At 46.5% G+C, this 27,479-nt stretch overlaps 4 protein-coding genes and 1 long non-coding RNA gene across 15 annotated transcripts in view; 2 read left to right on the forward strand and 3 right to left on the reverse strand.

Moving 5' to 3' along the window:
• The first annotated feature begins 196 nt into the window (after positions 1 to 196).
• Positions 197 to 10,868, forward strand: pcm1 (pericentriolar material 1). Of its 9 annotated transcripts, none has more exons than XM_049721228.2 (38): positions 198 to 383; positions 1,131 to 1,242; positions 1,371 to 1,607; positions 1,673 to 2,011; positions 2,371 to 2,541; positions 2,623 to 2,742; positions 2,814 to 3,003; positions 3,114 to 3,223; positions 3,324 to 3,597; positions 3,669 to 3,804; positions 3,962 to 4,171; positions 4,285 to 4,448; positions 4,514 to 4,725; positions 4,796 to 4,947; positions 5,033 to 5,162; positions 5,229 to 5,402; positions 5,479 to 5,648; positions 5,730 to 5,912; positions 5,996 to 6,239; positions 6,308 to 6,453; positions 6,519 to 6,595; positions 6,718 to 6,898; positions 6,977 to 7,293; positions 7,371 to 7,526; positions 7,665 to 7,721; positions 7,867 to 8,039; positions 8,107 to 8,238; positions 8,300 to 8,405; positions 8,466 to 8,591; positions 8,671 to 8,768; positions 8,841 to 8,975; positions 9,051 to 9,293; positions 9,375 to 9,501; positions 9,571 to 9,846; positions 9,946 to 10,151; positions 10,227 to 10,322; positions 10,385 to 10,500; positions 10,570 to 10,868. In XM_049721228.2, the coding sequence occupies exons 2-38, from the start codon at positions 1,147 to 1,149 to the stop codon at positions 10,577 to 10,579; spliced, it is 6,090 nt and encodes a 2,029-aa protein (XP_049577185.1). In that variant the 5' UTR covers positions 198 to 383; positions 1,131 to 1,146; the 3' UTR covers positions 10,580 to 10,868. The 9 variants fall into 9 exon arrangements, with proteins under 9 accessions (XP_049577177.1, XP_049577183.1, XP_049577180.1 ...); XM_049721229.2 differs by having other exon boundaries at positions 4,514 to 4,722; XM_049721220.2 differs by having other exon boundaries at positions 197 to 383; positions 8,300 to 8,591.
• On the reverse strand, positions 10,632 to 14,904 carry asah1b (N-acylsphingosine amidohydrolase (acid ceramidase) 1b). The gene is made up of 14 exons (XM_049721257.1): positions 14,738 to 14,904; positions 14,617 to 14,663; positions 14,095 to 14,185; positions 13,929 to 14,015; positions 13,780 to 13,858; positions 13,612 to 13,686; positions 13,484 to 13,529; positions 13,270 to 13,414; positions 13,144 to 13,198; positions 12,965 to 13,046; positions 12,642 to 12,773; positions 11,361 to 11,484; positions 11,081 to 11,137; positions 10,632 to 11,004 (listed from the first exon to the last, which is right to left on the reverse strand). The coding sequence occupies exons 1-14, from the start codon at positions 14,804 to 14,806 to the stop codon at positions 10,915 to 10,917; spliced, it is 1,179 nt and encodes a 392-aa protein (XP_049577214.1). The 5' UTR covers positions 14,807 to 14,904; the 3' UTR covers positions 10,632 to 10,914.
• A 527-nt stretch (positions 14,905 to 15,431) lies between these two features.
• frg1 (FSHD region gene 1) lies at positions 15,432 to 17,533 on the reverse strand. Its single transcript, XM_049721261.2, has 9 exons — positions 17,376 to 17,533; positions 16,957 to 17,024; positions 16,744 to 16,866; positions 16,610 to 16,667; positions 16,420 to 16,534; positions 16,226 to 16,330; positions 16,058 to 16,149; positions 15,656 to 15,766; positions 15,432 to 15,569 (listed from the first exon to the last, which is right to left on the reverse strand). Exons 1-9 carry the CDS (start codon positions 17,429 to 17,431, stop codon positions 15,533 to 15,535), a joined length of 765 nt encoding a protein of 254 aa, XP_049577218.1. The 5' UTR covers positions 17,432 to 17,533; the 3' UTR covers positions 15,432 to 15,532.
• Positions 17,534 to 19,242: 1,709 nt separating this feature from the next.
• LOC125969331 (uncharacterized) lies at positions 19,243 to 21,877 on the reverse strand. The gene is made up of 2 exons (XR_007481520.1): positions 21,505 to 21,877; positions 19,243 to 19,418 (listed from the first exon to the last, which is right to left on the reverse strand). It is a non-coding gene; the product is annotated as an uncharacterized lncRNA (long non-coding RNA).
• fat1a (FAT atypical cadherin 1a) overlaps positions 19,311 to 27,479 on the forward strand; it is a 96,289-nt gene continuing 88,120 nt past the window's right edge. For all 3 annotated transcript variants that reach the window (XM_049721216.1, XM_049721217.1, XM_049721218.1), the window contains exon 1: positions 19,311 to 19,436. The gene's annotated coding sequence lies outside the window, so the exon portion shown is untranslated. The remainder of the gene's footprint in view (positions 19,437 to 27,479) is intronic.

A 27,479-nucleotide genomic window follows, 5' to 3' on the forward strand; every position in this document is an offset into this window, starting at 1 on the left:
CAGTTTTGTGACGTCTTACAAACTTATCGCATAAAACTGCAATACATCCACGGACTTATTCACGCAATTAAGTCTATGAGTGTAGAGAGCTCGGTTAACGTATAAACAAGATGAGGTAAAATGCTGAAAATTGTCAAATTAGCCATAGTCGGTTTTGCGTTATTTTTTTCCCGAGGCGGCACTGCGCCTTTAAGACTAGTCGCGCCATCCTTGTCGCACTTTGATGACGACATACTGCTTTTCGGACAGTGTGGTTCAACAAGACAACCCAAACAATTGGTTTATTTACACCAAACAAACGCAATAGAAGCGGAAAAACCACGTGATTGACAGCATTGGCATTTTCTCCATGGACCCAACGAAGCACAACTTCTAAAGCTACGGTAATTATTATATTAATTCACTTTGATCAAACAAGTTAGCTAACACTTTACTCACACGCTAAGTATCCGAAAACAGTGCGAATTCGTTTGTTATTTTGGATTATTTGTACCGTACTTGGTCAGGTGGCTTTAGTTTAGCTGGATTATAGTTTTGGGAGACAGTTGGCGTGACCTAATGGCAAGATGCTAACAGTAGCATTAGCCAGGTAACCCCCCCCACCCTCACACACGTTTCATTCCCACACAAGTGACGCCATTAGCCTTTACAGCCATTTATTATAATATTAGTTAGCATAAATTTTGTTTTCGTGAGGTGAGACCGATGCTGGACTACTCAGAAGCTACATAACGAGGGTCGTGGGGACGTTGCCATGGTGATTCCCGGGGCTCGGAACCACTTCAAAGTTGCGCACCCCCTCCCCTTCCCTCCCGCGAGATAACATGTCCGCATTTCCAGCAGTAGTTTTTCGGCCTTTCATCGTTCGTGGCGGTTCGCTTTGACAGGGCTCTGCGTGTAGGTTGGCTCTTTCTTGCGTTCCCTTTTATGACGCACAAGTGACGCCTTTCAGAGCCGTTGTAACCGCTGCCTAACTGCAAGGGGGTCAACTTGGGGAACGCGAGTCATGTAGCTCGGCCCGTGTGAAAACGTCGAGGGGGTGGTAGTTAAACACTGAAGGTAGTTGGAGCCTCGGGTTGGTTTATAAACAAAACTTAGTCATTCTTGAGCATTTTTGTTGTTGTTTTCAGCTAAGTGGGTGGTAACATGGCAACCGGAGGCGCTCCTTTGGATGACAGCGCGGACGAGCTGCACAACTGGAGCGTCACCAACGCTAGCTTGGAGGACCGACTCAACAACATGGTAAAACCACACTAAATAAGTAAAAACTACATTTGACACATCAGAAGCACAATTGTACACATTTGTGTACCTTTCAGAATTTGTTGTTGTTGTTGTATATGTTAATATCGATGCTTGTGACATTTCAGGACTGGAGTGGGACGCAGCAGAAGAAGCCAAACCGCTCATCAGAGAAAAATAAAAAAAAGCTGTCAGCTTCCTTGGTGGCGGAAAGCCGCCTAACCAACGACATTTCGCCCAATTCCACCCCGTGGGGCGTCCGCCGCAAGACCGTGCACGTCAAATACACCAGCCAACGCTCCGTCCCGGACCAGGCGGAGCTGGACAAGATCCACCAGAGGATCAATTTCTCTGACTTGGATGAGGTGAACATGATTACATTCATGTAGTTGCAATGCAGGTGATGACTTCTTCAAATTCTTCATCGCAGAGCATCGGTAGCGACTCCCAGGGCCGCGTGACAGCCGCCAACAACCAGCGGCAGCTTATGGCGGAGAATAAGAAACCTTACAATTTGGTCCCGCTGCACGTCAACACCAACAAGAGCAAGGAGCTGCTCCTACCCGCCACCTCTGCTCCTTCCACTCCCGCCGCCGCCGTCGTCAAGGTAACCAGCAAGCAGAGTCCAGCAGCGAGGGATGACTTCAGCTCCGGGGCTACCCCCAAGGAAACGGCAACGAGGCCACTGCGTGGCAGCGCTGATAGATCGGCAGCGGTGGCGACGGCAGCACGCTCAGACTGCGAGGAAGGAGAAGTTGTCAGCAGCTTGGTACGACTTGTTTCGCCGCATCAGCATTTTTGGTTATTTTTTTCAATTTAAAGTAAATTCCTGTTTTCATGTGAAGGGTAGAAATTAAAGCCTTTTTTAAAATCTAATCAATACTTTTAGATTTACAGCTCTCGTGATCATGTGTATTTGAGAATATAATTAACGACTGAGAGAAGAAAGTAGGATGAAAGTGAGGCAGGACTGTATTTAGGGCAGTTTATAAATACGCCACTCTGGTTGCCTGCTGCAGTTGGTTCTTCTCCTCGTGACTGCGACCCGCTCTGGCCACCAAGAGTTTCACTCCGTCTCACTCTTTTTACCTTTTTAACACCATTACCCCTGGAAATTTTGTCGTGCAGCTGGTAAGCAAGCTGATGCAGATCCGCGAGTACATTTGTAAGGCCAGCTCCATGCGCGACGACCTGGCGGAGAGGAACGATGTGCCGGCCAACGTGGAGCGCCTCTCTCATCTCATCGAGCACCTCAAGGAGCAGGAGAAGTCCTACCTGCGCTTCCTGCAGAAAATGCTGGTGGGTCTTCTGCTTTGTTTGTCCAAGTAGCTTTTCGTTTGTGGAGAACCTGGGCAAGCGTCGCCTCTGCTGATGCCACAGGCTCGGGAGAACGAGGAGGAGGACGGTAGGACGCAGGATTCTGCTGTGGGCTCCGGCTCCTTGGGGGAGAGCGCCTCACTCAACGTCGACGTGAGGTCTTCAGACGCGTCGAACGCACCAGTACGCCTCCTCGCAAATACTCCTCAGGGTCGGTGTGTCGGAGTTGTTGGGAAATACGAACGTCGTTGCAGGGCGACTGGGCCGACCCGTCCATGCGAGACCTGAAGGAAGAACTGGAGAACTTTCGCAAGCAGCACGAGCTGCTGAAGAAGATGCTGGAGCAGCAGGATCAGCTCAGGGCCCTGCAAGGCCGCCAGGAGGCTCTGCTGGCCATGCAGCACAGTGCCGAGCGGGCGCTCACAGTCATCGAGGATGCGGCAGGTGAGACTCAGACCACAAGTCAGGATTGGTATTTTCACTGCAATAGCGCCCCCTAGCGGCCTACCTCTACGAATGGCAGATTGTTGGATTTTTGTTGTCGTGTCTTTGAGTGGTTACAGAAACCACAGGCAGCGTGTCCGGGCTGAGCATCACATCGGAGCTCAATGACGAGCTCAACGATTTGATCCAGCGCTTCCACAACCAACTGCAAGACTCTCAGGTACGTCGGGTCATAAGCGTGCACACGACGACTCGTGCCTCGGCTGACTTGGGAGTCTTTGCGTGTTTAAAATGGAATTGTTCATATTGTCCCACCATAGAGCAAGTCGGTGCCGGACAACCGACGTCAGGCAGAGAGCCTCTCCCTCTCCAGAGAAGTCAGCTGGTCCCGGGGCCCCCCGGCCTTTGGCCCCCCTGAGCACAGGCCTGTACTCCACTCGGCCTCCGGGCCCCACGGCGGCCTTGACGGCGGGGCGACGGCCGCCAGCGCCAAACTCACCAAGCTCCAGGAGCTCCAAGATAAAAAGGAAACCATGGACAAGATCTTACACGAACTGCACTCCCTCAGAGACCAGACGCTCAACAACAATTATTGTAAGAAATGAGCTTTTCAAGTGATTTAAGCCGCTTTAAGTTATGCACGTTTTTCTTTTTTTCTTTTTCAGGTGGAGCGTTGTCAACGCGGCGCAGTTTGAGCACAGGCGGCTCGTCAGATTGCTCAAATGCAGTCGCGGCCGCCGCTTCCTTTCATCCCTCGCTCCCGCAACACGCAGACGCCGCCAACTCCACAGACAAACTCAGGTAACCCAAAACCACACGAAAGCCAAATGATTTATTCAAATAAAAATATTTGTCATCAAATTCTTGGTCACTTGTTGCAAAGTCATTACATATTTGCCTTCCATTTGACATTTAGGTAAATTCGATTTTGTTTTTTCTTCATTTTGCCCACAAATAGGAAGCTGAAAGAGGTCCACAAGCGCCTTAACGAGCTTCGGGAATTAGTGCAGTACTTTCAGCAGACGTCAGACATGATGGTGGACGCGGTTAACGAAAATGTCAAGGAGGACGAGGAGGAGGAAGACGAAGAGGGGACGGAGGACGGCTCCATGCTGGAGGCCATGTTTGACTATGAGCAAGACAATCGCCAGCCCCCCGCCAACATCAGGTGCGCGCAGATCCGTCGTGGCTTTGTGTCCTCACGGGAGGGATGCTTTTGTACTCGCCCGACTCGAATGTCACACGGGTGTGAAATTTCAAACCTTGCCTGGTGTGCTTTAGGAACTCGCAGCGCAGTGGCAACTGGGGCGACTTGAACAGCGTCGCCAACCGCTGCGGCGTCTCAAGTAGCACCGGCGCAAACAATCGCGACAGTCGACTCAACACGGAGATCAACAACCGCTCGGCGGGCAACCTTCGCAGCTTTAATATCCCCTCAGCCATTGGTACGCACACACGAGCCACCTTCCAGACTGTATTTGACCCGGTTTTGGCTCCTCCACCCCTGCAGAGTGCCAGTACAACCGTGACACGGCCTACAATTGGGTGAAGGATGAGGACGGTCTCAATAACGAAGTCGCCGGCGCCCACCCCGAAGGAGCATCTGGCTCCAGGTCAGGCAGCAGCCTGGCCAGCGAGGCAGGCTTCTCCCAGGAGCGTCACCAGCAGAAAGCCAAGCAGAAGCTACGCCAGCTCCAGGACCTTGTCGCCATGGTCCAGGTGGTAAGATTAACAATGTCCACTTTCCCAAAAATGTCTTTGTATTTTGACAGTGTTTGTCTCTTGCGTCCAGAGCGACGACACAGACGCCACCACGGCCAACGAGGAGGAAAGTTTGCACCAACAGCAGAATAACACGAGAGTGAGTGCGGGGGGGCCCCCGCCAGTTGCCGGACCCCAACAGGATCCCTGTGGATCGGACGTGGATTTCTACAGCAAGGCCAGGTATGTCAATTCGTCAAAGTCGGCCCCCTCCACACACCTCCGCTTTATATTCTTTCTTGCCTCTCTTGACGTGACTCAACAACAGGGAGAAGGTCTACAAAGAGAAGCTCCGTCAACAGAAGCAGGCGCTCAAGCAGCTCCACAAGGAGCGCCAGATGCTCGGCGAGATCCAGGACAAGATCCAGGACCTCCAGTTGACGTGTCCAGACTTGCAGGTACCTCGTTTTATTGCTGACAGACATGATCACATTTCAGAATATGGCGTCTGTCTGTTTTTCCAGTCATCACTGTCCAGCCAAGTGAGCGAGCCGAGTTTAGTTTGGAAGATCCCGGCCGCAGCTTCCACGCCGGCCGTCGTGCAGCCTTCCTCCTCCTCGGCGGCGGCCAAAAGCAGCCCAACTGTGCTCAATGCCACCGCTCCCGAAGCTGCTGCCGCTTCAGTCCCCGACAATGAGGTAGCAACAGGCGAAAAACCCGCTCCAGGTGGAAAGAACCTTTCAAGCCGAGTTGCCCTTCTTGTTGCATCGCCAGCTGCTCTGGTCAGAGATGCGTCGCCGCCAGGTGGCGCGGGAGGACCTGCGGCAGCGGCGCAAGCAACTGGAGTCCCTGATGGCCGAGCATCAGAGGCGCCTCGCCGGCTCCCCCTGCGGGACCGAGGAGCAGGCGGGTCCCTCCCAGCTCGCCGAAAGCCGCGATGAAAGGTATCAAGCCCATCCCAGACATCGAGAAATGGAACTCAATGAAAAGAGCTCAGATTCGTTTGCCGGCGTTGGCGTTGTCAGGACGATGGCCACCTGGGGCTCCACTCCCTGCAACCTGGACCAAGACGAGGACGGCGACTTTGGCTCCGAGCACAGCAGCGAGGAAGAGGACAGCTCCGAGAGCTGCTCTATCGACGACGGCCGTGTCTTCCCTAGCGGCGGCATGATCCAACCCATCTACACTAAAATGAAGAACCAAGAATGGTCAGTCCAGAGTCAATCACCGTATTTTCTTTTTCTCTGCGTCGTAGCATAAAGGTTCAACTTGTGTTGCTCTCCTTCGACAGTAACCCGAAGCCTTCGGCATCCTTTTCCTGCGGGACCAAGCAGCAACAGCCAGCGCCGCCACCCAGAGGCTCCGACCAATCCGCGAGCCAGCCTGCGAGCGCCAGACGTCAGGAGAACCTCTGCTGGGCCTCCGAGCTCTCGGCGACCGAGGGCTCCTCCCACTGGCAGGAGCAGATCGGCCAGCTGCGGACGCAGCTGGACTTCAGCACCAACATGTGTCAGACGCTGCTGCAGGACCAGCAGGTTGCCGCTCACCTCGGGTCTCGTGCGAAACGTTGAGAAGAAATTGCAACGCAATGTGTCTCCCCAAGATGCTGTCGTACATGCTGCAGAGCTTGATGACGGGCTCGTACGGCGCGTTGCCCAACAACCCCGTGTCGCCGCAGGTCCACCTGCTCATGCACCAGCTCAACCAGTGCTACACACAGCTGGCCTGGCAGCAAACCAATGTGCAAAGGTACAAAAATTAATGACAAATTGACGGAGCGTGGCTTCACACGTTGCCCGTCCGCGCTCTTCCAGACTGAAGCAGGTGCTGAACGAGCTCCTGCGGCAGCCCCAACATCAAATACGACAGCAGGCTTCCCCGTCGGCTGCAGGTTAGCGCACGTCATTTTTATTTTTAAAGACAAAAATACATTTAACTTGCAAATGGAAAATGGAAGTGAGACAGGTAAATAGTCTTCGATTTGGTATTCAATCTCCTAATTTCTTTTTTCAGGATTCGGCCTGTTTCCTCTCTTCCCCGCCCCCATGAGCGACTTCCATCAAGGTGCCGCCACCCACGCGAGTCCCAACCAGCAGAAGCAGCACGCGGACCCCAACACCTCCATCAAAACAGAGTACCTGAGTTTCCCTCCTCCGCTCCAGCGCTCGCCTCTTAACGCGACTCCCGACAGACGGTAGGGCTCGCCGATTCGGGTACGGCCGTGTTGCGGTTCATTTTGCGCGCTTCATTGCGTCACCTGACTTCCTTTTAGAGCCACGGGCTGGAACAACAACCACGTCCCAAACAACGCCGTGCCACATCAGCCGCCTCCAACAGGAGAACGGACCCCTTCCTTCTCTTCTCTCTTGTTCTCCCCGCCGCCACCGCCGCCGCCGCAGCAGTGGCGCCACAGCCCTTGGACCGAGCGGGAGTCGGAGGCCAGTTTCAGCAGCTTGCCCGACCGCGCCGATCCCACCACCGTCACCAAGACCTTTAAAAGCGGACGCAAGGCCTCGGCCCAGGCCAATCTGGCCTCCCGCAGCAAAAGCCGGCGCAGGCGCGGCAAAGGAGCCCACAAGAACAATGGAGGTACAATGTTTCAGTAATTTTTTGAGGGATGGCCCGAAGCCGCGTCATCTGCAAAAACATGCTTTCCACCACTCCAGGTCTGGAGAGCGACAGCCTGAGCAGCACGGCCGACTTGGACCAAGAGAGGGCAGCGTCGGCTCGTCACAAGGACCAGCATCTGTTGGACAAACTCACGCAGGAGAAACTGAACAGCAAAAAGACGCCGGGCAACAGACCAAACGACATCTCCTCTGGTACGACAAAAAAAAACAAATGCTTGTCGGCCCCTCTGCTTTCGCTTGCTTGTTCGGCCACGACTCTTTTCACGGCTTGCGTTTCTTTTGAAGATGTTCTTGCGCATTTGTCATTGTGTTCATTTATCCTACTGACAGCCTATGCTTGGAGAACACCCTTCCTCTCTAACAGAATTGCATGCACAGAAGCTGCAGGTAAAGTCGCCACGCATTTCTTTTTTTGTTTGCTCCCCACCCCCACACCAGCACCCCCCAATCCCCACCTCACCCACGCATACGCACGGCCACACGGTGTTAGCGACCGGAGCTCTGAGACAAAACGTTCCCGCTGTCCCGGCAGACGCCAGCAGCGACTTCTCGTTGTTCGAGGCGCTGAGGGAGACCATCTACTCTGAGGTGGCCACGCTGATATCCCACAACGAGTCGCGGCCTCACTTCCTCATCGAGCTCTTTCACGAGCTGCAGTTGCTCAACACCGACTACCTGCGGCAGAGGGCGCTCTATTCCCTGCAGGTGAGCACACCTACCCGGAAGCGAGTCGTGTAAAGGGGGGATCCATTTGTTTTGCTGGCTCCTGCAGGATTTGGTGAGCAGGCACCTGGCAGAGAAAAGCGCCTCCCAGGAGATGTCCCCACTGGGTACGGCGTCTTGGGCCACCGGCGGCTCTCAGTCTGAGCTGACGCCCAGCGAGAGCTCCACCATCAGCGACGCGGTAAAGTCGCCTGGCCTTATTTTGTACCGGTCGATGGCATGAGTCGATTCTGTATATTTAGGAAGTGGTGGAGAAGACCTTGACGAAGCGAGACGACATGGAGTCGGTGGGGAATGACAGCACCTTGTCTTCGACCAACCTGGATCCGTTTTCCAAGGACGATCTGGGTACGCCCGCCCGCCCGCAATGGGCGAACAAGCGAAACAATGTCGGGTTTGACCGCGCAGGCAACACGGTCATCCACTTGGACAAAGCTTTGGCCAGGATGCGCCAGTACGAGCGCATAAAGCAGAAAGCCGACTCGGACCTCTCCAACGTTGAAGCCTCTGCCGCTGCTGCCGAAGCCACGGACGGTACGCACGGCCTCCGACGCCACAATCCTCGATCTTTAGAGTCTCTCTTGAAAATGTTTCCGCTCCCGTTTGTGAGCAGAAGGTGCCTCCGGTGACGTGCACGCTCCTCAGATCGACACCACCAAGCTCAATCGTCAAATCAAGGACATCATGAGCGAGGTCATTCCCTTCCTTAAGGTAGCACCGGCAGACTTTGCAAGCTGAATGTCAAAAGGTGCACTCGTAAAGAACCGGTGGCTCCTTGCGTAGGACAACATGCACGAGGTGTGGACGCTGCGGCTGGTGACGATTCTGCGCCGCAAGGTCCTGGAGCTCACGCGGCAGAAGGACGAGAGCAAGGAGTTTGTGCGCTTCTTCCACCGGCAGCTCGGCGGCATCCTGCAGGTAACGCGCTTTCAATTTGTTGCCGTGACGAACGGGCAGAACTGTCGTGTTTAATGTTTTTTTTTTTTTCTCTAGCATTCCCTCAGTCGCTTCCTGGGCCAAACCCTGAAGGACTGCGGCGAGGACCTCCTGGTTGAGGTCTCGGACATCCTCTTCAACGAACTGGCCTTTTTCCGACTCATGCAGGACTTGGACAGCGGCATTGCCGTCTCCACGGAAAGCAGGCCGCAGACGGACCAAGCTGAGCAAACTGATTCCCCGAATCCGGAAAGCGCAGCGCTCCAAGTTAACCCGTCAGCCTCTTCCGATGAAGACGAGGTCTGTGAATCGGTTTGCGACATTAACGCGACGCCACGTTCCCACCCAACCGAGCGCCACTTTGAACTTTCTCCATCGTAGGATAAAGATGACAGCGAGCAAGAGGTTCTCCCTCCTCCCCCTCCTTCTCCGCCTCTCCCTGATGATACGAAAAACGGCAATGACGAAGACGACGAGGCCGATGGTCAGAGGATGCCGCTATCCATCAGTGAGAAATGAAGTTTAAAATGATCTCTCCAGTCCTTGTCAGCTGCTAACTCTGCAATATCTTGCGGAGGTCTTTCCATAGCCGAGAGCCAAGCCCTGAACAACTACGGCAGCGGCGAGGATGAGAACGACGATGACGACGAGCGAGAGCCTGAGGAGTTTGAGGCCGCGCCCGCCGACGTGGAGACGTCCCTGCAGGCTGCGCCCGCCGACGTGGAAACATCCCTGCAGGCCGCGCCAGAGTCGCCTGAGCCAGAGGTGGCTTTCCAACATTTTGTTGAAACCATATCAGGCTGTGAAACCAAAGAAACTAAAGAAACTGACCTGAAACCAGCCAACGCCAACGGTGGGTGTGCCTCCGTAAATGTTTTTCTTCCCCACTAGTTGGCATTTATTCTTCTACTTCATTCCTTAGCGCATCTTTCATTTTGCATCCTTTCTCCAGAGTGCAGCGAGCTGGCAGATTTCGCTTCGACTGAAGAAGAACCCGCTGAGGCGGTAAGTCACAACTGCAATGAAGAAGACGACGCAGTTGGCGCCGCCGCTGCAGCCGGGGAAAGCATCATAAGCTCTCAAGTCCACACAGCCCTGAAAGACTCAAACGCCACCGGCACCCCCGACACCGAATCCCCCGTCATGATCAATGTCGACGTAAGTACGAAGAACATTTACGAGGACATTTTCAGACATCAATTAACTGGACTAACTCTGGTCATTGTTCTGCAGGAAACCGTCTCCGGCAACAGCAGCCAGAGGACGTCGGACGAGGACGACTTTGTGCGGTTGGACGAGCTTCCTTTGCAGCTGCCCGTCACCAGCCAGGTAAAAGCACCAAAAGGTGACAAATGCAAAGCGAACCATTTGACGGACGGCTTGACCGACAGGAGGAGCTGCAGAGGAGGATCGTGGACGAGCAGCGGAACAACGACCTACGCGTGGAAATCCTCGCCGATGCGGAACCGGTGCTGGTGGGGAATGATGACCCACCTGAAGGAACCAGGTTAGATTTTCATATGAGGCGTAGTGTAAATTACAGAAGTGTAATTTTTTTTTTTTTTGCGTGTTTCAGAATCTTCTGAATAAGTCATGAAGTGCCCCATCTCCTGCTGTACTCATGTAGGTTTTGCACCATCTTCAATTAATTTTAATGATACTTTAACAAAATACTGTAGTTCTATAAGCTGTACTGCACACACATAAGTTGGTAGTTTTGATTTGAGTGAATGGGTGAGGGGTGGGTTGGGTTACAAGTCAACACTGCTGACAAGTTCAAATGCCTAATTGGCTTTCTGTTTGTGTTGTTCTGGAAATGGACTTTCCATGTCAGGACTGTTACGTTTTAAATAAAATGTTGGGTGTTTTAATAAAGGCTGAAGTTGTCATTTTTTTCCCTCGTAGTCGGTGGTGGGTTGGTTCACCAGGGCATGCAGGGGCTGGGGCAGTCGCGAATGTACGACTCCAGCGTGCCCGACGACACTTGCATCAGCGTGGTGTACGTCGTCAACTGCCGGGTGTCAAGAACAACAAATCAGAATGGCAAATTTGAGACATGATCAAAATTGTATGATGTCACCGCTCACCTTGTTGAGGACGGGCTTAGTGGACAGGACATCGTACAGCGTCTTCAGGGACACGTTCTGTCAAAACAAAGTCACAAGACTTGTAACTATTGCAATGCAATTCTACAAGGGGAAAAAAAGGGCAATTGAGGAAAAGCCCGTTTAAAAAAGTCTGGTATGTCTTTAAATTTGTAGTTTAAACTTTACTTAAAATTTGGTAAAGGGAAAAGTAACAATAAAAATATCATATTTGTAACGTAAAATAAGGTACAAATAAGGCAAGAAATGTCGTTTTCCTCACAGCTTGTGACGTTTGGTTCATGCACTTCATGGCGGGTGTCCGGCGGTCGTCCAAGAACAGCGGGTCCTTCCAGTGGTCGTAATTGGTTTCTAAAACGAACCAGCGGCCCAGCTTTAGATCGATCCTAAAAAGAAAAGAAAAAAAAAAAAAAAAGCATGAGACACTGGGGGTGGATTTTTTTTTTTTTTTTTTTTAGTCAATCAGTTGACAAACGCTCCGTCGGTCATGCGCTTCGTGCTGTCATTCGTTGCGCAATCAATTGTTTTAAGAGCAACAACACAAGTTCAATTTTTTGTTCTTCTCCACCCAACAAATAAAGGTTGTTCAAAAATAATTTTAAAGCCCCCCCCCTCCCCTAATAGACCACTTGGCGTCCTACGTCATCAAAAGCGGCGCGAAATCGATTGGAACGAAAAGACGCCAGACGTACGTCGTGTTGATAAGTAAGGTGTTTTCTTCTCTTTTTTAATAAGTTTTTCAATAATATAAAACAATATCAAGACGACTAGCTGTTGATATGCGAGAAAAACATTGTCATTTTTCTCAATTCCAAGAGAAACGGACATTTCAAACACCGAAGGACACAGACTTCAACGAGGACGTTTCCAGAACTTCTTCCACAGCTGGTAAGTCACTTTTTTGTTAAATTTACTTTCTGACTTCCAATGTTGTGTAAGGAATTGTGAAATAACATTGAATTAGCAGCGTTAGCATTAGCGCTAATGAGTCAGTAAACACCTCAGCAACTTCCCCAATTTGACGCGATTCTCACTTCCCGTTGATGTCACTAATTAAACTTATTTTCTGTCTTCAATTGTTGGGTAAGGAATTGTGAAATAACTTTAATGCTTGTGCGTCTGAAAAATTCCCCAATTTGACGTGAATCTCAGTTCCCGTTGATGTCACTAAGTTTGCTGTGAAGTCTTTCTTTCTTTCTTTCTTTCTTTCTTTCTTTCTTTCTTTCTTTCTTTCTTTCTTTCTTTCGACATATTTCTCGGTTTCGACACTAAATAAAAATTAACATCGGGGCGCTTCAAGTCATTATTTAACACGTATAAAGGGGGCTTGTCTTCAAGAGTTAAGTTGGACATTTTCAGTTAGAAATTCAAGACATTTTCAGGAGGAAAATGTAAATAATACAAAAAAAGTGCAAATCTTCCATAAATAAAGTAGCATTTGTCAAGAATTAAGTTGTAATTTTCCCCTCAAAAAATATATAGAATATCAAAAGTCATAACCAAATGCAAGCAAGTCATTTCTGAAAGATGGCGTGACTCTTACTCGAGGACATCCAGACTGGTCAGTCTGGATCTGGTGATGATGCAACCTTGCCCCGTGCTGTTTCCTCCCAGGATGAAGTAGGCGGGAGCCAGAAGCTTCGTCTGAGCCAACTGAAACTTGGCTTGCTCGTAGCTACATCACAATCAGAGAAAATAACACAACAGTCATCTTTGAAAATGGCTAAAATAGTCCTAAAATTTCACTTCAAACTAGTTTGTGTTGAGACTTTTTCTAGATCGACTGATGATAGACGTGTCTACAAAATTGCCAAGTAAAACTAGCTTCAGCTTAATTCTTCCAGATGAAAAAAAAACTTAAAATACCTGGTTGCGTTTTCCAGTACAGAACGAGTAAGGAAGCTCATCCAGAAACCGTCTCGCTTTCCAAGGATCCACTCCAGGATGCCTACTCGACTCGAGAACAGAGCGTTTGTGTCAAAATCGTGCAAAATGAAAACAAATTCTCCGAAAATAATTCGACTCCTACGAGAAAAGTGACTGACCGATATATCCTCCATCCAGACTGAAGCGTTCATTCATGGTGAGGGTGAACGTTTTCTGAGAAAGGAGACGACATATGATCAGATCGATACAGTTGATATCAAAAGTCGGCGTGTCGATGAATTTACAGGCTTGATGCCAGTCAGCATGCCCACGTAACCGGCAAAGTTGGTCGATTTGAAAACGGTGCGGTTGTTCCTCTTGAAGTCCACGTTGACCACGATAGATTTTAGCTGCTCACTCATGACCCAAGACTTGTTCTTCACGTCCCATCTGACACACACACATTACTCCATCATTGCACAATCATTGATTTGTCTCAAATGTAAAATGGCAACTTACCCCATAAACAAACCAAAATCCAGGTTCCGACCATGCAAGAGGTTTCCTATCAAAACAAAAAATAATTTGGCTGATTGATTTATATATTTTTGTAAATATACAGAAGTCTGATTTAGGAGCAGACTGACCTTTTGGGTCCTCCGCAACCACTGAGGTGCACACGGTAAACACCTCATAGAAGATGTTAAACAGGACGATCTCACCTACAAAAATTAATAATTAAAAAAAAAATGGCGGAAATAAATAAGAGGCCTGATTAGTGTACCTAATGAAGTGACCCGGGAGTGAGCGCTTACCGAGAGGAACTCCCGACGCGGCTGCTATTCCTTTCATTTCGTCACCAAACGGGTACGGGAGCGTGTCGGCAACCAAAGGCTGCAGCGCGATACAAAAACGGATTAATATAATAAAAGAAATCATTAAAAAAAAAAGATAAGTGACTCACGAGAGTGAGGTCCATCAGCTCGATGAGCTTCCCGTCGGGAACAAAAGCGTTGGCCAAGTCTCGCACGGCCTCAATCATGCTCACCAACTTGCATGCAAATCACAATGAGAAATGTGAGACAGACAAAAATAATAATAATCATAATAATAGTGATGAAGATATACACCTCCGCCTTTTTGTCGGTGATCATAGCTGTCCATCTGTCCTGTGGCGGCAAGTCCAAGTCCACAGTGTACCAGCTCACAGCGCCTCGAAACCTACATTTCAATTGGGATTTAACGTCATCAGTTTTTAATATTTGAATAATTCACAATAAATAATTCATTGTGTACTTTGACATGAAATGATTTTTCTGCTATATATTTTTTTGATCCAAGTGATTTATTGCTAAATTAAAGATGTCCAAAATGCCTTCAGGTGCAGTCTGAAATGAACACTCACACTGTAATTTCTCTTGCTCTCTCTCTTCAAATCATTTTGTGTTGACTCAATACCAAAACATTAACTTCTGGTAGCCTTAGAATACTCTAAATTGTTTATTCAATCCCATTTTGATTACATTTTCCATTTCTAGTTTGCATAAAAATGAGAGCAAATTTGAAACTGTGCACAACGAGGTGGACTTGAACGCACCATGGCCCAACCACAAAACACAAGACAAAAACATTAGCATGCTAATTTGACTTACGTCGGCCCACTCGGCGGATACATTCCCGTTCGACAGTCTTCTGTATACTGCAAATAATAAATACAAACGCGGAATGACAAGATCATTCTTCACACGCCCTCAATGAGACAATGTAACTTACCGGCGGTACAAACTGTGACGACGTGACTGCGCTTAAAGCAGCTAAAATAACCAAAAGATAGCGAGCCATTTTGCCGAATACACAATGTTTTGAAATGACTCGAGATGACTGCTACGGTTTTCCTTGTCATGCAAAGCCGACTTATGTTCCATCGTGGGGCGGGGGAAACTCGGAAGTCTATAAATGTTAATTAATGTTTTGTTACTCAAAGTGACGGGGAAAGGCGGTTGTATTTATTTTTGACATGAATACATACATGTTGAAATCTATTAGTCTATAAATACAACTGGTATTTTTTGAGTAAAATGGAGTAGATATAAAAAAAAACACCCCTTCAATGGGTTCTTCCATGCGGAAGTGTTTGGCGAAGTTGCTTTGTTTTCGGTTGCGACATGTGACTAAAACACTAAAACACTCCCACACTGGTTAATCGTTATCATTGGTTTAAATAGTGGTGACAAAAATCCTACATTGTTTTGGCGACAGGAACAGATAGGTATAGATAGATACGTATTAATTAAAACTTGCATCTCCCTCTAAATACAGTTAGTAATCCAAGCATGAAACAAGTTTGACAAGATGAGTGTAGGCGATTAAAATAACCTGAATTTAATTATGATTATTCAAACCTGTACACACGCACACACCTTTGATCAAAATGTGATCTATGAAAAAGCCATTCCTTTAAAAGAGATATATTTGCAGTAGATACTTTTTAATGCTTCTAAATTATGAACGATACACAAATGAAAACATTTATTGGGAAAAAAAACAACAACAACAAAATAAAACAGTTCACTTGCAGTATCGATCCGCTTTCATTTTGCTCCTCCTGTAATGATAAAGATATGCCATTATCATGACACGCATCATAAATACAAGTGAATAAAGCGACGTTTGTGTTTGTTCGGGTGGTACCTGTCGAGCAAAGCCTCGTGAAACTTCCCGTCTACTCTGGCTTTCTTCAATAAGGACGGCTCCTCCTCGTTCAACCGCAGGCGGCGGTCCTGGAAACTTTGAAACTTCTTCCTGTCAAATCAGATTTACATGTAAAAAAAAAAAATGCTATCAGCTTGGAATGAAATGTATCTGCAAAGTGTTTGTGTGGACGTAACAGTGAAGCAAAGTAATGAGCAGAAGGCGAAAGTTGCTGACATGCACAAAAGTGAATCCAAGTCTTGGACGCAAATTAAGAGGCCGTGTCGAGTCAACTGACCAGCAAGTAAAAGAGGAATTTGGAGCGGGATACAGTTGGACCTGAAACAGCGCTTGTAAAACCAAACTATAAAAACACACTTAGTGAATGTCCACTTCACTTACACGTAACTGAGCTCGCAGGACTTGACGTTGCCTCTGTCCTCGTCGGCGATGTCATCTTTCGGTTTGGCGTCTCGCTCCGCGCACGAACGGATCTGCAATCGCGCAGACGCTCGTTACATTGTCGGCTCTCGTGAGGGTTGCGATGGAAGGACAATGATCGTGCCTCACCTTCAGCATCTCGCCGTCGCCCGCCGTCTTGCTGGTGGCCTCGATGTCGCCGCTCTCGCTGTACGAGATAAAGCAGCTGTTGGCGGCCAGGAGCGCCGTCCTGCCCTGATCCAAAAGGAATCGAAACCGTTTTATGTTGACGGCAGCTCTCGCAAGGCTAAGCTACACTTAGCCAGTTTGTTGTTGTTAGCTACCTCTTGAAAAACAGGCTCCCACTGTTCCCGGGATCCGATGGCATCGGCTCGGCCCACCACCAGGTTGTCCGCGTTGAGGCCCACGTACTTCCCGTAGCCCGACTTCAAGGCTATCCTTGAACCAGCCAACGACAAAGAATGAGGATTTCGTTTATCATCCGTCAGAGTAGCTTTGCGAGATTTGCGGCACCTGTTATCGGAGAGTTTGACCGCAGTGAACTGTTCAGGGGGGTCCGGTCCTTCGTCCTCTGAAACAAAACCAAATGAGGCTCTATCTCCGAATCAGTTTGTGCGTCGACTCAACAACCAAAACTGCGGTCTCACCTGGGTGCGGTGCGCCAACCGTGAAAAGCCCCGTGTCCAACGCATGGATGTACGAATTGTTATGCATCTCGATGGCCACCGTACCCACGATGTCGCCAAAATGGCGGACGGCCCACCAATTGCCTGTTGACAGGGAATTTACCGTTATTGAAATACGATTGTATGCGACACATCAATACTGAGGAATAATAAACAAGTAGAACTCGCACAGACCGACAACATCTAGTTTGGATTCGTCATCTTCTGCCTTTCGCTTCTTACTTTTGTCCTTCTTCTTTTTCCTGTGAAAAGAAATTGGAAATTGCAACTCTCACTTCGTGTTGATCACAAAACAAGAAAAAAAAAATCATAGCCGTCCTAAAAATTAACCAAGACTAAGTCGAATTTAATCGTGCATCTCTAATTATCAATGCTGAATGCATCAAATTCAATTTGTCATCAGGGTCACGTTTTAGCATGCTCACTGAATGTTCAGAGGATTTCCAGTAACATGTAAAACATGCTAAATATTGTTTATCCTACTGGCTCCAACTTTAACCCTGTTAGCAATTAGCACAAATCGCTAAAGCCATTTCGAATTCGTAACTTTGAGCCAGCTCGCTCTATTCTTCACCAGCGATTTCTTGACTTACTTATTTTGTCCCTTCAGAACCAATTTGGTCGATTTAACACGGGAATATTCAGCCATCGCGTAAGAAATGAGAAAATTAGCAAAGTAGCAAGCTAGTACGAATACGTAGGCGGAAACGGAAGTATGACAACAACTACGGCGGCCGCGGAGGCACAGTCAATTTCGATATTAACTTTTTTTTTTTTTTAAGCGTCAAAATTGCAATTTATAGTAATACAATAGTAAGTTAGGATAACTTGCTGTGTTGCCATTATCACTTTATCTATGTTTGTTATTATTAAGTATAATGTATAGTCAATATAATTTATCTTTTTCTCCCTCCACATTGCCTGGATAAATTGGTATATAGACCGGTAGAATAAACAACAATTCTTTTTTTGTAGCAGACAAGTTTGTTAAAAAAAATACAATCTATTTCATGCCACCAATGACCCTGTTTTGTCTGCCTTATAAATCCTCACATTTCCAATCTTTCAATGAGAATCTCAACCATGGTTGATTATCTCTCTCTCTAATAATTAAACATACATCAAACTCGCTTTGAAATATTTCAGTACAGTTGATGATCCCGTCTTTTTTTTTTGTTCATGTCAAATGTCAAAATAGGATTTACAACAGCACATCACAGGTGTAAATCCTCTTCTGTAAGCTCCTTTCTTCCAATAAGCAGCAGGGCAACTCGTCCTCCACAATGACGGCATGCACCACGCTCCATTTGCCGAGGTAAAGCTCCGTGAAGCAGAGCAATAGTGAGCTCCACTCCGCCGTGAAAACCATCAAGGTTGACCTCCATGTTACAATCTAAGAGCTAATTTTGATTTCAACAAAACAAAAGTGACGTGAAGAAAGTTCTCGATACAGCAGAGAATAATGTTAATAATCTACAGCGATCCCCGCCGGGGGTGTTACTAATTAAGTTCCTACAAAGCTCATTACGGTAATTAGCTCGCATTTTGTCACCCGTTAATGGGTTCAATTATTTTACGCAAATACTGACTCACATTTTCACATGATTCTCACGTAGAAGGAGAGGTGAGCCAGGCTAATAGCAATGTTAATAATACACTTGAATAATGTTATTAGGAAGGGCTAATAAAAGTCTTTCTCATGAGATGGAGCTGAATTTTAGTGAGAGAAGTCAATATTGTATAAAGCTACTTTGTTGCAATGACACATTCATCCATTTTCTCAATCAATTACAGGACACGTTCACCAAAATTTAATGATTTAGGGTGTTGAATTCAACTTTAATTCATTTTTATGGGGCGTGAGGAATCAAACTGTGAAGCAGACACTCCCCAGCACGATGACTCCTGAACAAATTGTAGTTGCGCAGGCTACCACTAGGTGGCAGTGTGCACACATTTGCCAATGTGGCGTTTTAAGTGCAAGATAGAGTAGGAAGACTTGCTTCCTTTTTTTTTTTTTTTTTTTTACAAAGTCATCTAAATCCTTAATGGCAGTAAGTCATTTTAAATGCAACACACAGACTGCCCTTATTAAGACACATTCGTGGTTTAAAGGCAACATATTCTATGAAATGGACTTTTTAATTGCTTGTGTACAAATCGTTTTAGTCTCTGAGGCCGTCCACTAATCAGGTGTTAAATTCACCTATTAAAATCAATTAATGAATTAAATGAAATCTTTTGTGAGTTGCCGGTTAAATTAAATCTTTTGCGAGCTGCCTATTTCATTCAATGGGTCTTTGAGGGAACCGTTCAGAATTTTGCCGGATTGTGACATTGCATGGCGGCTTGGTTTGTTGTTTTCATCCGCATGACACAGACAGAACCACTTCTCCCCCCGTAACAAGCTAATATTGTTGACTTGCTGCCATCAAAAAGCCTTGATGAGAAAAGCGTGAATAATTGAAAAAGGCTTCAGTGTATTTTTAAACTGCTTTTTCCATCCATAATGCAGGACACTTGAATCCCAGTGACACTGACACGCTGCCGCTGCTGCCACTGCTGCTCATCATCATCTTCATCATCATCATCAGCGTCGTCATCATCATGATCACCGACAGCCATCTGGTCCAAAACTGCGCCGACACAAACAAGTAGGTAGACAGACGAGCGCATGATCAGCGTTTAGGACTAGCATAACACAAGGTGCTCAAAGCTATTTGCATAACCCAGATGAGTCCTTGTGGTCATACATATAGTTTGTAAAACAAAATAGTCCCAGCTAGCGTTTTCCAATTCCTGTTGCTACTCCCAAACACAGCATGTGATAATGCAAACACAAAGAGGCATCCCGCTTGTCAGAAGTGAGATGAACAACAAGGCAAGCCTCTCCCCCCCCCCACCCCCCCCCACCCCCTCCTCACCCGGCGGTCGGCGGTTGCCTCGTAAAAAAAGCAAATGAGCAAAAATGGCCGTTTGAGGATTCCTCGCGCGCCGGCTAATCGACCCGGCTCAAAGAACAGTTGGAAAATAATTAGACCCTAATTAAAGTCCAAAGCCGAGACGATTAATGTTCCTTGTTGTTCATCGTCAATTTTGGCAAATTTGGGGAAAGAAGAAATCCAGTTAATGTGGTTGTAAACAATACGAGAGCTCTCGAGAGGGACAGACGGAAAGAGCGAGCGAGACGGAGGGTAGAGACCTCTGCCGAGGCTCGAAAGTTTGTCAAACCAATCACTCGGCCGATTGATCAAAAAATCCATCGCCGATTAATGCCTGGAAGCAGGCATTCCTGATTAATTACTGACTACCCAACCGGCTTACTGACAGTGGCCAAGGATACGTCGCCATCAACTGGTGAGTGTTTGTCATTACATATATATATATATTTTTTTTTTTTTATAGAAGTTCTAATTTTAAATGTGAGCTGGCCGAGACTCTCTCCAAGGATTTGTGTGCACTGTCCTTTCTTTTCTTTTTTGTTTATACTCTTCTGTGTATGCCCTTGGTCATGCGTTTACACGTTAAACGAGAGTCAGATTGATAACGGCGACTTTGAAGCCAGACTCATGGTCGTTTGAGGCGACCGTTCGTCCTGAGCCATCGCGGACAAATCAATGGAAGGCCGCCGGCGTCGCTTGTGAATATTCCCACCACGTCCGTAGTTGCGGTAACCTGTCGGGACCTTGCCCAAAGGACGCCCGCGGGGGCCACCGAGCGGCCAATCGCGTCACGGACAATTACGATGCGAGGCACTCGCAGCCGCCGGATGAAGAAGGAAAATATTTAATGACTAGTTGCATGAATTTGAAAAAGAACCAAATGTTTGTCAGTTTGTTACCCAGCAGGAACTTGCACTTGCTTCCGTGCTAAAAGCAGGCGTCATCAAAATTCGAGCATCTTTGTCGCACGAGCGAGTGAGTCTCCCCCCCCCCGACGGCGTGCGCGATCAAAACAGATGGGCGACATGATTGGCGGCGTCGTGTTAATTAATGTCACGACTGTTAACGGCCGCGCTGCTCCAGCGCCTGCCTCTCCTCAAGGTTGACTCGCGCCGTATTTTTGCCCGGGTTGCTTGTTTACCCGCCATTTTTTTTTTTTTACTGCGCCGTAACTCTTCGTTTATTAGCATATACACAGCGGCGATAAAAAAGTGCGTCGGCGGAGTGATGAAAATGATGGCTTGCGCCCTCCGTTGCGCTCCCTGTCGCACCGCCGAGCTCGGCTGAATCTTTCCAGAAAATCTCGAATGCGCTTAATGTTGTTGACCGAACGGATGCCTGCCCCCATCTGCGTTTGAGTAAATACATACCACCAGTCTGTTTGTTTGCTATGTGGCGTTGAAATTAGTTAATGGGGAAGTAGAGGTTGGGATGAACGAACGAACGAACGAACGAACGACGCGAGCAAATAGTTTGGTTTAATCATGCTGAGTTTGGTCGTGAGACTTTCAACAACTGTTGCGACTTCACCGCTTTTAAAGTACACTTAGACTTTTTTTTTTCTTGAGCGGCTGAGCTGCAACGTGATCATCAGCGCTTCGGAGGAAAGTAAGTCTGACATTTTGTGAAGTAATCCTCTCGACGGAGCGCTCGTAAAGCTGACTGCCGTGGGATTTAAGACGACTCAAAGTAATGCTCTGCATTCCCCGCATATCCTTGCGTAACACTCCCGTGTTAAGAAAAAATAAAAATCCCTTTGTTATGTCGTCCTTGTGCTCACCTGACTGAGCGTTTTCACGCCTGGGATGACACGACCTGTCGAACGGTATGTTCGTGACTCAGTCAGGTTGATTTCCCTGGAGAAGTGGCGCGAGGGAATCCACTCGGCGATGTAAAGCAAAACAGGTGACAAATTCAAGTTGGGCCGGGCTAATGAATGCGGAGGTGTTGAACGCTTGCTCAGGAATGAGAAACGCCTGAAAAGGCAAGAAAGAAAATCAACCTCGGGGTTGTAGATCCGCAAATAGGAGGCGCGGCAAATGAAGCGATAAGTTCTTGAACGATCCAGGCGCATGCGAGACGTTGCGGCGGTTCACAACAGAGCATTTCCTGAAGCTATTTGTTTGGAAAAAAAATCGGTTCCACATTATACAGCAAATCATCCGCGGTCGAAGATTGTAAAGACTCGACGGCGAGAATTTGGTTGGCTGAACTTCGGGCAAATTGATGAACTAAACAAAGCGACTGAATGAAGAAACCGTACAACTTTAGAACCTCTCACTTGCTAATGGCCGAACTTGGCGACCGGCGAACTGACCACAGCATATTTTGGCTAACCGACTTATCGAGAGAGCCATCCGACTCCATAAAATGTCGCCGCACGCAAGCTTGTCGTCATGTAATGAAGTGTCCACTGACAAGCAAGGTGTGCACTAAAGTGTTCACGTCAATGTTCCTCTTGGCTAAGGCGACGTTCCCTCCCTGCGCGTGATGGATGCCTCGGCCCAAGACGCAAATTACGCCGATCGTTCATCTCGTTCGACGTGATGCTGAAGCGCGCTGCCGTATAATTGAGAAAGCGTGTCAACAGCTGTTGACTGGCGGACGGACATTAGTGAAGGGCAAAGAGACGTGCCTCCCTTAGCTAGCGCCGCTAACGTGTCTGCTAGTTTTCAGAAAAGGAAATGTCAAGATGATTTATTGGAAGTGGATACTATAAAATGCATCTTTTGGATCAAATGTTATTATTTATTTCTGATAGATGATGATTACTGATGTGGTTGGTACCCAACTGTGTTTTTAGCGTAGCATTGTCAAAGCTAACGGTCCCTTATCAGCAGCTAGCATTTATCGGAAGGAGTGCGAAAGGCAAATAAATGAGCCCCGCTTTCCAGACCTCCGCTGGGAAATTCGAGCGCAAAAGCGTTATGCTGATGAGAGCGCACGCCGAGTGAAGCCAAGTCGCGGCCCCGGAAAATGAAAAACAATGAGCTCAAAGGAGCTGAAAATCTCTTCGGGGAAAGGCAGACGCACGATTGCGCCGCTGCGAGCCGCTCGGTTCCCCCCGAAGAAACGGCAAAATCAAAACATCCATTAGGGGAAAGTTTTAATCAAAAGAGGATACACTCATATTGGATAGAGCTACGGAAATATTAACTCCACGGATCTGCTCGTTAGCTTCGTGCCAAATCTCTTCAGTCTGGATTTTTTTTTTTAACGGGTTTTCCAAGAATGAATTGCTATTTTGAAAACAAATGTAATTTTTTTTGACAGCGAATAAGTGAATCTGAAGCATCTCCTCGGTTTGTATATTGTGACTTCAATTCATCATTTTGTTTGAGTGAAATCTGCCATTCCGCCATTTTATTTAGTTTTTTTTCATTTGGCCATCGATTCCCATCTGCGACTCGCTCCCAGCGCGTAAACACAATTTCCGAGCAATTCGCTCCTTATCAAGGGTGACCTCTTTGGCAATGGGTGTAATTCCGCTTGTAACGTCTCTCGGCGATCCCTCTTTGTGTTTGTGTGCGTGTTGGTGAATGTGCGTGTGATAACATTAGATTTAGGGGAGTAAATGTGTTCACTTGTTCGCCGTCCACCTGCAGAGCTCAGATTAAAGTTAAATTATTGCTTGTCTGGGGGCTTCCTGCCGACGCTTCCGTCATCCAGCTGCGGAGAAGCAACAAGTCTGCGTTATCTCGCGTCTGGAAGGCAAGCAGGCGTGTAAACTTTCTCGGCAAAATGCCAGATTGTTCGGTTTGGAAAAGAAGTAGGATTCGGGCCACGCTGTAAAAGAAAATTTCATATTGTGTAGTTTAAGACTGAAGTTGAGAAAATAAAACTGCACGACTATTTGGTTTGATTTACGCAGATTCATGTTTACTGAAATTTATATAAACCATAATCAGCTAATAATAAGTTTTTTAAAATTGTCATAATGTATATTATTGGAAAGAATAGGGCAATTAAAAAAAATTGAAAATCTTTTTTTTTCAAAATAAAATACATCCCCCCCACATTTTTTTTTTTTTAGAAAATGTTTATTCCTCCATTTTTTTTCCAATAAAGCTACTTCATAAAAAGCCATTGACAATTAAATAATTCATCATAAAAGAAACTATAAGCATTTACTATCAAAGTAAATATTAAAAAGAATTACAGCTCGTGCATTTAAAACAATCACAGAGTCCACAAACCGAATGCTAACGCAGCTATGTCGTGAAATTCCTGGCTTCCCGTTTTGGCCTTCCGCCGCTGTTTGCTCAGAGGCTTCGGAACGGCACCAATCGTATCTCCCAGCCCGATTGATTCCGGCGCATTTCATCTCATAAACAAGAACATTACCATCGCATAAACCTTTCAAGTGTGTCCACTCACACCGAGAGTTCTGTTTTGTTTTTTCTCTTGATGGAAAGTGCACGCATAAAGGCTACGTGCCCTTGCGCCACTTTCACAGGCCATTACGCGCAGCCACGGGCCCGAGGCGGCCTCGCCCGCGTGACTCGCGGCGAGCGAAACATCCGTAATTAGATCGCCGGCAATTTGGAGCTCTCCACTCGACGACGCCCTTGAGTGACGCGCGCAAATATGTGTCGGCAGCCAGGTGGCTTGCGTGAATTTGCCTCACATTTAACGCTCATGGAATGGAAAGTACTATTAGCATGCTAACGGTTCGCGTTGATAGTCACCGTTTTTAAGGAATTGATATTTGAACACAAAAGCTGAAGCAACACATGTAGACAGATAATATAAATCACAAACGGATATTCTATGACATCTTGAAATTATTAATAGAAGTCTATTCTCCTTCGATGCTAGGCTTTTCGTTTTAGCTAGGTGGAAAAGAATAACTGGAAGAAGGAAGCTAATGTTTCCTTTTGATTTCTACGGTCGCTTCCTTCTCGAGGTGGGCTAATTTTCTGACAGCCTGGGTCAACCAGGCTGGAAGCCCTGATTAGCTTTTAGCATGCTAACTCCCGCTGAGCTAAACTATCACTTCTTATCGCACACACACTTTGAGCGTTTTGTTTTATCAGCTGGCTGGCGGCCATTTTTTTTTTTTAGCAATGATAAGGAAGACAGCATGAATACCTGTATTGTCATTTTTAATCGAACGGTATTACTTTTCCATACAATACGGCATTCTGCGAGCTAGTATATTGTGCATTTTGTTTTTTTATTATTGTGGGAATCCATGAATTATTCATGGCGGCGCTTGGAGTTATAAGACATGTAAATGCTTTTCACTGACAGACAAAGATGGACAGTTGCTATTCACTGGTGACTTGAATGTGCTGTGAAAAATGGCGTTTAAAACTTGATCCCATGTGTGGAAATAGCAACTCGGAGAGGATTTTCGATAGATTTATAAGCAATTTATGTTTTTGCTTCGTCAGGCTTTGTGTTTTGCGCGTGGGGAACTTGCTTTTCAATTTCATGCACCGTATGTCATCATTTCACAAACCGTCTTTTAAGCCTTTTCATCACATTTTCGAATCAGTAACACATATTCAAAATACAAATTGTATATTGCAAACAATTTGGGATTTTTTTGCATGTCAACCTAGTGAAATATTTGTGGCATACGTCAGTGCTTCAAAGTCTAAACAACCTCTAATGACTTAAAAGTGAGACTTCTTTTTTTTTTTTTTATCTACTCTCCATCTAAGTGGCAGATGGCCACCCGCCCTGAGACAGCTTGGGTCGGAGGGCCTTTTTATTTTTATTTCCCTCTCTTCTGTCAGAAACGTTTTGCGAGCTTGATCGAAAAAGGGCCTTGAGGCATTACCATCGGCTGCTAGATTTGTTTTGGAAGAATTTCCCGTTGCCAGGTTCTGATACCTGCTTTGATGGGTTTAATTAATCACGTACAGGAATAACGTCATTTGAAATTTAGCTATAAGGAGACATATGACAAATGGGATCTTTTATTTGCTCGTATGCAAATAATTGCATTCCGGCGTGGAATTAAACGAGTGCCGTTTGATTAATTTAATACGTTATATTTATGCGCAGAAAACATGAGAAAAAATCTATAATGGTCTGAGAGATTAGGAAAAAAAATTAGGAGCAAAAAGGCATTTTAAATGTGATTTTACTGTATTTGAAATTCTCATTGAGCATTCCACGTGTCGTCATTTAGCCCATGGGAGGGAATTTGGTTGCTAAACTTGTGGAGATTATAAAAAAAAAAAAAAAGAAGCCGAGGTGCAACATCAGCACTAAGCTAGTTCACCGCTCACACACACATAGCCACGATTTAACGAGCATCTCTTAAGCACCGGCGTGGATTAATGGAGCTTGACACAAAGCCTTTTCACTGGCTTTATCTGAGTCTCCCAAGCCTGGGTGGGGAGCGGGGATATCAGGGTTTTCCCCACTCCGTCTTATTTACGGTGCTTCACTTGACTTTTTATGTTCGAGCAACTTTGGCATAACAAGTAACACGCTAAATCACATGTATACACGAAAATTTTCCTCTTTAAAATATCAATAATGCTGATGATCGGAACAATACTGCAGTTTAGTGTCGTTTCTGTTGGGTAATGCTAGCTTCTTTAGCGTGCTTAGTTCGCTAGTTAGCTAGCAGTTGCTAATTTCTAGCCAAATAGTCAAATGACTAAATTTTGATTTCTCAAAAATGTGTATTTTTTTTCTCTCTTGCGACTGTACATTTGTAAAATAAGAACTTAATTCAATACAATACAAGAAAGCAAAATTATTCAGTCCAAAGCTGGCTGCATTTTCACCTGTAGGGGTCACTAAAACCCCAACACGACTCGCTTGACACTAATTGCGTTTTGATTAAATCATCAGCTTATGTAAGAAATAAAACCAGTCAAATATTTACAAATATTCTCCTTTTAAGCTTGCAGTAGTCTGAAGCCCTTGTGAGTGTCCGCCATCTGGTGACCTTGCAGTAGTAATCTTTGGAGCGTGCTAGCTAAATTGACAGCGTGCCGGCTAAATTGACAGCTTAATTGAGATGGGGAAGCTCTTTTACTCGTATTTCGCAGAGACAATGCCTGAGTAGTTTTTCCCATTTTTAACTCACCGGTGCAACATATATCCTTCACATTTATTTATTTATGTATTTTTATTTATTTGTTTTTAATTCATATTCCTAACTCTACATGTCCCTATTCAAAATTCCAGGTTTTGAAACATAAAAAAAATGCAAGTTTTTATACAATCGTTAAATTCTTAACACGACTCGCACGCATACTTTTGCCAGGCGGAATAGCCTCGGTCATGCTAACGGCGGTTGTGTGTATCCTCCCAACTTGAAGTATTGATGTGAGTCGTGTTTAATTAGCGTGATGGCAGAGCTGACGAGAGAAGCTGGCAGAAGAAAAGCCGAGATGCGGAGAAGCGGTGAGTCTTCCTCTAACAGCGATAACGTTTTACTGGAATTTCTCATTTCTACCTTTTACTACCCCGGTGGACGGACGGATCGATCAATACTTAAATCACTGTTCGTACCGTTATCAACTTTACATAACAGTAACAGTAAAATCATCATTTTTTCCCAAAGTATAAAATTAGAATGTGATATTTTCTTTTTTTTTTAAATGGGGCAGATTAAGAGGAACTATGAGAAAAAAATCATTGCACTCACAAATACTTTGAATAAATATAATCCTAAAAGTGCCCTTGTGGATCCACTGGGACCTGCTAAAGCTCGCTAAAGGGCAACTTAAATCACTCAAAAGCACTCTGCCGTCTTTTCTAACGTCCTTACAATAAATTGGAGAC

This window comes from Syngnathus scovelli, chromosome 5 (assembly GCF_024217435.2).
Source record: "Syngnathus scovelli strain Florida chromosome 5, RoL_Ssco_1.2, whole genome shotgun sequence".
NCBI classification, from domain to species: Eukaryota; Metazoa; Chordata; class Actinopteri; order Syngnathiformes; family Syngnathidae; genus Syngnathus; species Syngnathus scovelli.